At 36.3% G+C, this 11,797-nt stretch overlaps 1 protein-coding gene across 1 annotated transcript; it reads right to left on the reverse strand.

Moving 5' to 3' along the window:
• On the reverse strand, positions 1 to 631 carry LOC121381523 (major centromere autoantigen B-like). Its single transcript, XM_041510850.1, has 2 exons — positions 259 to 631; positions 1 to 125 (listed from the first exon to the last, which is right to left on the reverse strand). The coding sequence occupies exons 1-2, from the start codon at positions 629 to 631 to the stop codon at positions 1 to 3; spliced, it is 498 nt and encodes a 165-aa protein (XP_041366784.1).
• Positions 632 to 11,797: the final 11,166 nt, after the last annotated feature.

The following is an 11,797-nucleotide window of genomic DNA, read 5'->3' on the forward strand; positions in this document are numbered from 1 at the left end:
TTACAGTCTTCGCCTTTTATCTCTTATTCGTTCCTTGTTGAGATAATCAAGTTTCTTGTTGGGATTGCTACGAATTCTTGCTCGGTATGCAGCTATTCTTTCAGCTGATGTCTTTGGTGGCATGACTGAAAAAAGGCAAAGTAGAGTTTAATACTTGATATACAGTGAAACACCTCAATACCGGACATCCATGGGACCAAGTAAAATGTCCGGTTTTCAGAGGTGTCCGGTTTTCAGGGGTCCACCTGTCCAGCCAGCCATTCGAGCCCTTGAAATCTGCAACTGCAAGTTCCTTGGCAAATTCACTGGCCTTCTCTTGGATGATGGGACCAGAAATCGAGATGTTTTTAGCGCGAGCTTGACAGAACCACTGCCATACCAGTTCATTGAGCTTATCAAATTTACATGCGTTATTAAACCGCCGTTTATTCCCGCTAATATTCTTTTCAAACTCTGCCTTATAAACCTCTCGTTTTTTGATGATATCTCCAACTGTTGATTTGCCAATACTAAACTTTTCACTCAAAGATCTAAACGTTGGTTTAGGTACACTTTCGAAACTTTTAATTATTTTGAGTTTATCATCGAGCGAGAGTTCAACACGGCGACGTTTAGCTGGACGTTCCGTCATGTTGAAAATCGACATGAAAATGAAACACTACTAACGTCTATTCAACTACGCAAAGCCAACATATACTTTTGCTTACTATTATTATTATTATTATTATTATTATTATTATAATATAAAATAGGTACTTACTTTGAATGAATACATGTAGCTTGTCACTGGAAGAATGGTGCTTTCTGTATGGTAGTCCGTGTAATAGTGAATAGACTGCCTTGGTGCATCATATTATATATCATTATCAATTTCACCACAGGTGTTTCTTTGACACTGGTGACATCAAGCATGCAGCTGCACTAGTGACCAAACCTTACTTGAAAGTTTTAATGATTGACAAGTGTCACCTTCAGGACTTTACTTAAGTAAAAACTTAAAATGACATAATGTGTAACACCCGTAACGTTTTAAATATGTAACACCGGTAACGCTGGAAAATCAATTCAATTTGACAGATAATTCCTGAACTCATTTCATATTAATAGTAATCAAGAAAATAAAGAAGAAATAAAATATTGTGTTTCTACCATCAAAACTAAATAATATAACACGGGTGTTACATTGGTCGGGCTACATATTTATGGTCAAATTTAAAAAAACGTAAATTACTGACATTAATAAAATGTTCTCATGATAAAGTAGCAACAATAACCATTCTTTAATGGTATAAAATAAAAATGTCAGGCTTTATTAGAATCTCATGGATAAGGTATGAAGTTTGGCTCTTTTTCACGTGTTTAGAAATCAGTTTGTGGAATGGTTTTGAAGTGTTGTATACCAAACATGCAAATAAAACTCAGCAATATTTTATTATGTTTACATCCCCCAATGCCAGAAAAAGTTTGATTATATATGACGATTTTAAAAATAGTTACATGGATTTGACCATATATATATATATATATATATATATATATATATATATATATATATATATATATATATATATATATATATATATATATATACCTGTCGTGGACCACTAGCTGGAATGGTAAAAAAAAACAGGGGCTGGGGGGGGGGGGGGGTTCGGACAACCCCCCCCCCCCCCCCCCCCCCCCCCCCCCCCCCCCCCCCCCCCACACACACACACCGAAGCAAATGGTCCGCTTTCAGAACTAATACATACAGGCTTATGCATGTGGAGTTTCTGGTGGTGCAAAAACAATAGAAAAAGGGTCCACTTGGTTCATATTCGAACACACACACACCCAGGTCCAGATCACGCTACGCCCCTGAATTTTTTTTTATAAATTTCCAAATGGTCTGCAGATGAAGTTGGATCCGATGACCTTTTGCGCCACCGGCGGACACTTTACCATGTAGAGCTGGTACAGAGCCAATACAAGATTCCAGCAATAACAACGAGCGGTATCCAGTCGCAGTACTTGACATTTACTGCTGAATTAACAATAACAGCAACGTGACCACCGCATTCATAACAAACGGTTACTACAGAGGATTTGGAAAATAAATTTATGTATAAAATATACTTTATTTATGAGTACGAGTTCTATGAACTATGAAAAATGGACTCCACTAAGCTAGTCTTAATCACATATTAGTTTTAAAATTAGTTTTTGTTTATAAAAGTTACTTTTTGATTATTTCAAAATAGTATTACTTTCCTAACTATATAGTCCATGGAATTATGTAAATTTGCTTCTTCTTTTTTTGCTCAAGTCAGTAAAATGTATTTATTTTTATCCTTTAGACTATTCAGAATTAGAAATCCATTGGTAGCATTTTTTTCGGTCATGTGATCATGGCAGCCATCTTGAAATTCAAAATGGCCATCATTTTAGGTATTTTACATGTATCTTTACTCCCAGTTAACATAGAAACACAATTTTTGTGTCTATTTTTAATTTTGAGGACAATGAACTCACTAATAACACTGATTAGTCATTTGGACATGACCGCCATCTTGAAATTCAAAATGGCCGCCATTCAAATATCTTTATGTATATATTTACTCTCAATTGACCCACAACAACAACTGAGGTATCTCTTTACATTTATGAGCTCAGTGAATGAATTCGTACAAAAAGAAATTGTTGTCTGACCTAGGCAGCCATCTTGGAATTCGAAATGGCCACCATTTTAACATATTTCCCATATATTTCAACTCCCAATTAACATAGAAAGACAATATTTTTTTGTCTATATACATTTTTGCAGTCATGAATTTATTGGTGACATTTTTATAGTCATCCAATAATGACAACCATCTTGAAATTCAAAATGACCACCATTTTAATGTATTTTTTTTTGTACATCTTAACTCCAGGTTCACGTAGAAGCACAATTATTTTTGTCTATATACATATCTAGGATCAGCGAATTAATTGGTGACATTTTTGTATCATCCAGTCATAGCAACAACTTTGAAATTCAAAATGGCAGCAATATAGAAATTCAAAATGGCCACCAATTTAATCATTTGGCAAACAAATTTCCTTCTAGTCCACATACATTTTATATCAAATGATTAAACTATTGTATTGGATGTAGCATGGAATCTTGAGCTCAGATACTTTCTTGGGGATGTGCTGTTTGGGTATGCTGTTTTTATATCCCAGAGATATCCTTCCCAGGATGAGAACCCAACAGTCTGTGTCTGGTGTAGAAATTCACTTCATATCTGCCAGATATGTTGTCAGTGATAAGAAGCATTTCCTGAATTAATTAATTCACTATTAGATGGGAGAGACTATTAGAGTAACAGAGCAATATTTATGAAAGATGACATAATATTTCCACTAACCAGGGTACAGATTTTTAAAGCTATCTTAGCACTACGATATCATAAAACTATCAAAGGCCATGATGCAACAGTGACATGCGCCAAAGCCTACGTCTGTTTTATGATATCGTAGTGCACAGTTAACTTCAAGACTATTGGCCCAGGTAGTGGGGATAACTTGTATGTTCAGGACGTTACTCCTATCAATAACATCAAGTAAATATACAAAGGATCATCTGATAATACATCTGGCAGATAAAGTTATACAGACACAATAAAAGATGTTCTCTGAAATGTACCAAAATGCAGCTAAGAAGCAGACATGATCATGATTCCTCATACTTATGAAATAATCGGGTCAGGCAATGAGGTGGATTTCTGCATCAAGGACACAGACTGTTGGGTTCTCATCACGAGATAGTTACATGTTAGGCCTCAATACACAAATAAGTATATATAAATCACAACCAGTCAACCTGCAACCATTTTATAATGAACTGTGTCTAGACAAATTGGTGAAGGTGGACATTAATAAAGAGAATTCAATATATTCACAAAAGCTCCACAGATTATAAAGATGCCAGCTTGGAATCGATGATGAACCATACAGAGAGGCCAGTGAAACTGATGCAGGTACTCTTGAGATGAAAGACATTCAAGAACCATTCATCAAACCAAAGTGTGGAAACACTGCCACATATCTCTGGGACATGGAAACAGCATACTCAAAGAGCACATCTTCAAGCAAATATCTGAGCTCAAGATTCTATGCTACATCCAGATATTCTTGATCCATGCAGACTTGGTTAGAGTCAGTGGTTTTGGTATATTTGTCTGTGATGTTGGAGGTGCAAGCTGCACCAGAATATGTGATAGAACTGATCAGATGCAACTGTGGTGTCAGTAAGTGTTCAGGTAGATGTACCTTTAGTGTAAGCGACACAGCCTTCAATGTACAGAGTGCTGCATGCGTGAAGCTGATGAGGACTGCTGCAGTATGCATTCTATTACAGACAAAAGTAGATGCCTAATATGCCATTATGAATTATAATTTACAATAGGTTATGTTCATTTATTTCATTAGTTTAAAATATAAAACATAAAATTAATAGGTATTGCAACATTTTAATAATTTCACCTAAAAATGTACTTAGGAACACAAAATTGCATTTTTATGTGGACTAAGAGAAATATTATTTGCCAAATGATTAAATTGATGTCGATTTTAAATTGTCATATGGCTGCCATTTTAAAGTTTAAGATGTTTGCCATGACTGGATGAATATAAATCTAAACAATTAGATTCACTAACTACTGAAATGTGCATAGACAACAAAATCGTGCTTCTACGTTAACTGGGAGTTTAGGTATAAGAAACATTTTAATATTATATTAAAATGGTGGCCATTTTGAATTTCAGGATAGCCGACATAAAAATGAAACCAACCAATGGACGGACTACAGAAATGTACATAGACCCAAAAAATTGTGCTTCTACATTAACCTGGATTTGAGATATATGAGAAATATATTAAACCAATTTGGTTTTCAAGACGGTTGCCATGACTGAATGACTAAATGAATGAATTCAACCAATTCATGAACAACAGAAATGTACATGGATTTTTTGTGTGCTTTCACGTTAACCGGGAGTTGAGATATTTGACAAATATATTAAAATGGTAGCCATTTTGAATTTCAAGATGGCTGTCAAGATCAGACAACAATTTTCTTTTTTACAAAATAATCAACAAAGCACATAAATGTAAACTAAGTGGGAGTAATGATGGAGAAAAAATATATTAAAATGACGTCCATTTTGAATTTCAAGATGGTTGCCATGATCAAATGAATAATAAAAAATATATCTTTGAATTCACTGACATAAAATGTTTTAATAAACCCCAAAAATATGTTTGCATGTTAAATGGGAGTGGATATATATAAAGAAAATATATGAAAATGACGGCCATTTTGAATTTCAAGATGGCTGACATGATAGTGGTCAGAAAAAATGCTACCAATGGATTTCTGGTTCAGGTAGGTAATGGGAATATATGACCAAATTTTATTAACTTGAGCCAAAAAAAAATGCACTGGACTAATACTACATTAGTTTGCCGATTATCAAGTAAAATATATTTTAAAGGTTAACTCGGTTACTTCAAATGAATTTTTAAATTATTAATTACTTACGTAGTTTGTTTTATTCTGCAAACCTGTTTTATAAAAGGTTGCTTGTTTAGTTGTGTAACTTGTGTTAAATTAGTCTTACACTGACATCTTTAAATTTGACCTTTATGTTGTTTTGTGTTGATTGCTTTCATGTACTTATTAGCAATTAATTTCATTGTTGGGCTGCTGAACTCAGGTCGGGTCGTTTTGCCACCAGCACGACGTCTCTATTAACTAAAGTGACTGCAAAAGGACACAGCCATTATTGCTGTAATTAACCATCGTAGTGATATAATGCTAAATGTCACCTCAATGGTATGACACAGGGCAATTTTAAATATATCTAGGCTCTCATAAGCGATCACGCGAGCGCAAACACACACACACACACACACACACACACACACACACACAGAGACAAACACGCAGACGCACACCATATCTCTCTCTCTCCCTCTCTCTCTCTCTCTCTCTCTCTCTCTCTCTCTCTCTCTCTCACACACACACACACACACACAAACAGACAAACACATTCTCTCTCTCTCTCTCACACACACACACACACACACACACACACACACACACACACAGAGACAGACAGAGAGACAGACAGACAGAAACACAGATAGAGACGGACAAATATATACACACACACACACGCATAGACACACACACGTACACACACACGTAGATACACACATACAAATATATACACAGACACGCATAGACACACACACATACACACGCACATACACACACACACACACAGACACACACACGCATACACACGCAAACACACACATACACACTGGCAGTATATCACAGGTACGGTACATTTGTTGTTACCTTTAGCAATTACAAAAAAAAAATCCTAAAAGTCTGAGTTATTAAATTTTACATACTAAATAATTACATTGTATCTGTAATCATCAAAGAAAATATTTTCAAAGACCTTTAAATAATCTTACAATACTAAAAAAATAAAACAAAGACATATAGATGGAAATGTATTTGTCACAAATAACTATAAATTATTATATTCTACTCATTAACATGAGAATATAAAAATTGTAATGTTATGCCACTGGGAGTAAACGGTGGTTTCGCAGTTCACTGGCTACAAATAGAAAGTACACAGAAAACACATAACAAATAAAACAAATTGGGCTTAATCCGTGGTGCTTTATACATGTTGTAATACATTAAAAACACTGTACTATGGAATATTTTGGTTTTAATATTTAAACATGTAGATGAAAGTACAGTCTTGCATTTTAAAGGTCAGGTCAGGTCAGGTCAGGTCAAAAGGTTTAACGTGCACTGGAGGAGAACGTAAATCCGGTTGGATGTCCGAGGTAAACGAGGCGGAGGGGTTTTAAAGTTTCACACTGGGAGAATTAAGCCCAAAATTTGAAGTAATTTGTTTGCGCTATGTCCGAAAATAAATTGGTGATTAAACACTAATTTTGAACTCGGATGTTTTAAAGTTAGGGCTAAATTGGATGCGACATTATACAAACCTAGGGTGGGTGGTGTAGCCCTTTAAAAACAAAAATGGATGATTTATACGTTTTCCGGGAAATCGCCAGGGGCGCTCGGCAACAGGTTCAAGTGGCGAAGACGACACTTATTTTCTCAGCATTAATATGTTGTAGCCTGAGTTTATTGGTATTAATTTTTTTCTATTAAACATCAATAAACATATATTTATTGTCGAATTAAGTAATTAAATATTTTTCTTTAAAATGTAATTTAAACATACAAAATACATATTCCATGCCAGGCTAATTTACATTACAATGTATATCCACGGACTCCTAGATCCAATACTTCTAGCGTTGTATATATAGCATATTCCCACAATGGAGCAAAAACCCACAAGACTTGTGGGCGATCTACACACACGAATCGCGTTTCTGAATTTCTGTAACTTAGTAGAATTAATGCAGATTGGGAATAACAAAACACAGTATTATTATAGGACAATTTTCATAGTTTGGAGATTCTGTAAACCTGAAAAAAACTACTAGTAACTAGTCTGTGGAAGTTGAAAAACATGTTATTTAACACTGTTCTATTTATTATGTTGGAAGGCAACAGCTATTTGTTAAGTTAAACTCCTTTTCCGATTTTCTACTTTAAATAGCTATTTACAATTTATATTTATTATGTCATTAAAAACAATGGTGACATTGAAATTCTTAATCATGTATTAACATGTATTGCCACCTATATTTCTAAACATAACGTTCTTGTTCCGGCTATCATTGGGGCAGTAATTTAATTATTTCCAAGTACTTTGACCGTTTAAAGGGACATACCCTAGTTTTTAAACACTAAGGCATATTTTTTACTATTAGAGCCGTTTATGATTACTGAAATCATACTTTACCTAGATTTTATTGTTTAGATTATCCATTTCTGTACATTCGAAGTGTTTTGAGGCATCCTGGTGTTTTGATATCACAAAATGCATTTCTCATATTTTTAAAAACGCACGTGCGTCTGAGAAATAACAGTTATGGAGTAGAGTTTTAATCTATTTTTAGAGGGTATTTCACCGTTTCAAAGTCACAGACTCATGTTTCACTCAATTGTAACTTTATCCAAATGTGTTACAGGTTTGTAGATTAACTAAACGTAGTGTGCGTTTTCGTGGGCTGAAACTAAGGTATGTCCCTTTAATATGTTATAATATACATACTATCATTGTATTCATTTTATTCCTATAACAATGTCAACATTTAGTTGACGAAACGTTGAGATTTTAAACTTGTGTTTTTAAACCACTTTGCTTTTATTGTATTCCTATAAATACACATTTTGCCTGTACATTTGTATAGTTAATATTAATAATTGTTGTTTTTGGTGTTATTATTGATGTTATATAAAAAAAGAAATCTCTGTTTGCTGACACCAGATTGTTTGGTATAGGGCAATAAATTGGACTGAATTGAATTGGACATCATATATATATATATATATATATATATATATATATATATATATATATATATATATCGTTAAAAAGTGTATGTTTTTCTCTACATGACAGGCTTGTTTCGTGAGAGAGTTGAATTATTGCTCTCACTCATCAGATGTAGATTTAATTACACCGTCAACGGAAAGCTGATGACGTAATGGACTCTGTGACGTCGAGGTTACGTCACTATGCAGGTCTATAATAGGTGATGTGTGGTATGCGCACAGAAGGTATTTGCGTCTGTGTCGACATGCTGATACGAGTTCATTCTTGGAGTTTAGTGTGCTGGTTTCAGGTTTATACATTATGAACAGTTTTTCCTTCAGGCAGAGGTTACATCTTTTGCTCGCTGGAGAGTATGATTTTGCTTTGGATAAAATTTTCCACTTAATGGTGTATGGGGTGAATCTATCCTTCAGTGTCCAAATGTACTGACTTATATATACTTAACTCCAAAAGAAACGAGAAAATTTTAAAATATTAAAAAACCCACATTTGAATAAACTATGTACAAATCGATTAAGTTGACCAATAGCCATCTTGTCAGCGTATCCAATTCCACATAACGCATGAAAAAAACGAGTACAGTGTGACGTCACGCACGTGCTGAAATTGACGACCAAAATCGATCTGGAATGCAAAACGGGTGGATCATGAAAGATGCGAATTGCACGTGAAACACTACCAGGCCTGGGTATAAAAGAAACGCCAGACAGCAATGTTCAACTCATTTTACGAGTAGCGATACAACGATGCCACGACTTAACGCTGATTCCAGACATAGAGCTTTGGGGAATTTGGAGGCCGGAATGGATGCCAGGCAGGTTGCACGTGCTTTCGGTGTCCATGTCTCGACAATCTACCGTCTCATAGACCGATTTCTACAGAACAACAACGTCGTCGACCGTCCACGTAGCGGCCGTCCCAGAGTGACGTCACAGCGCCAGGACCGTTACATCGTCCGAAATCACATGCGTGATCGGTTCGTACCAGCCACCACAACAGCCCGGCAGACAGTGGGAACCCACAACCGCCCCGTTTCCTACACCACGGTACGACGTCGTCTGATCGCCATCCATCTGAACTGTCGTCGACCGTACATTGGACAACGTCTCACACAGCGACACCGCCTTGCACGACACAACTGGGCTGTTCTGCATCGACAGTGGCGGAACCGACAGTGGCAGAACACGGTCTTCTCCGACGAAAGCCGCTACTGCTTAGATAGGGCTGACGGTCGTATGAGGGTGTGGAGGCGTCGAGGTGAGCGCTTCACAGATGCGTGTGTTATGGAGAGGGACCGTTGGGGAGGGCCTTCCGTCATGCTGTGGGGTGCCATATCCTGGGGACGTCGTGTACAACCTGTCATCTTCGACAACAACGGCCGAGGACGCGGCAGGGGCGTCACAGCACAGCGCTACATCGACGAAGTGCTCACGCCTGTGGTGGTGCCTTTTTTCGCGGGTCACCGTCAGATGGTTTACCAGCACGACAACGCCAGGCCACACACGGCACGGGCCACCCAGGCATTCCTGGCACAGCACAACATCATCACAATGGACTGGCCAGCTTTAAGCCCGGATCTGAACCCCATCGAGCACTTGTGGGACGAGGTTCAGCGCATGATGAACCAACGCCCTGCTCCCGTGGTGACACAGCAGCAGCTCCGCCAGGCCGTCGTGGACACCTACAACAACGTGCCCAGGGCCTTCATCAGGAACCTCTTCCTCTCCATGGGTAGGAGGTGTGCGGCGGTCATGGCCAGCAATGGCGGACACACCCGCTATTAGTGGACATGTTTGAGTGGCATGTGACGCCATTGAAGAAGCGCCATGGCCTTGACATTTCAAATGACAATGCGACCTCGATTTTTAACATGTCAATAACATGAAATCTCATCTTTACGAATTGTTTAAGTTTTTCATAGAAACGATTATTTTAAGAACTTTGGGACGTATTTCAATGAGTGCACTCAAAACCTCCAATCTACGTATTCGCGTTTCTTTTGGAGTTAAGTATATATATATACATATATATATATATATATGTATATATATATGTATGTATATATATGTATATATATATATATATATATGTATGTATATATATATATATATATATATATATATATATATATATATATATATACATATATATATACATATATATACATATATATACATAATACAGTTATTTATATACAAATTAACCCACATACTGAAATAATAATCGGAGTGTTTTTTTTTAGTTAATTGGTCGTTTCTTTCCGTGGCTTGTACATGTAGTTCCTGATTGGCAGGTGTATATTTAGACGGTCCCCAGACACTGTGTCTAGACACACTAAAACGACGTGCCTCTTTTATTAAGATCACAGGGTCTTGTGTGTTAACCGCAAGGACACCCCTCTAATCGTAATCGATCAGCCGTCTTGCTTTATTATTGTAAGTAATTCTGTAAAACCCTGGATTAAGTAGACTTTCCCCATCTAAAATTACAAAACTGACCAATTACGTAGTCCCAAAGAAAAGAAAATTATCACTTGAGTATCGTGAGTGGTCGTTTTTGCTCGAACGTAGCATACCAATAGGCTTAATAATATGCATTTTTTTCTTCGGTTTAAAAAAAAGAAGAAAAATACTATAAATCCATTTCGTTCTATTGATGCAAATTGAAATATATTTAGTTAAATAGTTTAATATACTATCAAGTCATTTATGTTGTTTTACAAGTCAGGTTGATGAAAGCGTAGGGTCAACTCAAACAAGAGCCTTATGTGTTGGAAAGATGCATACCCGGACCACCAACACATACTTACACTTTAGCAAATAAAAAACGCGTAATTTTAGAGTTAATAAAAAAAACATGATTATTCCTGCTAACTGGGGGGCAGCCATTTTATTTCGTTTTTGTGACGTCCGGTGGGATAGCTTGGGGCGAAGTGACGTCAGCTCCTGACAATCTTCTGTATGTACAGTGTAAACAAAAGCAGTAATTTTCGACAAGGCGCTTCTCTTTGATCAACCTAACTTGTAAAACAGCATAAATGACGTAATAATATAATAAACTATTTAACTAAATATATTTCAAGTTGCATTAACGGAACAAAATGGGGTTATAGTATTTTTCTCTGTTAAATAATCCAAAGGAAAAATGTACACTATTAGGCCTATTGATATGCTACGTTGGAGCAAAAACGACAATCCACGATACCCAAGTGATAATTTTCTTTTCTTTGGGACTATGTAATTGGTCAGTTCTGTGGTTTTAGATG

The sequence above is a fragment of the Gigantopelta aegis genome, chromosome 9 (assembly GCF_016097555.1).
Source record: "Gigantopelta aegis isolate Gae_Host chromosome 9, Gae_host_genome, whole genome shotgun sequence".
In the NCBI taxonomy this organism is placed as follows: domain Eukaryota; kingdom Metazoa; phylum Mollusca; class Gastropoda; order Neomphalida; family Peltospiridae; genus Gigantopelta; species Gigantopelta aegis.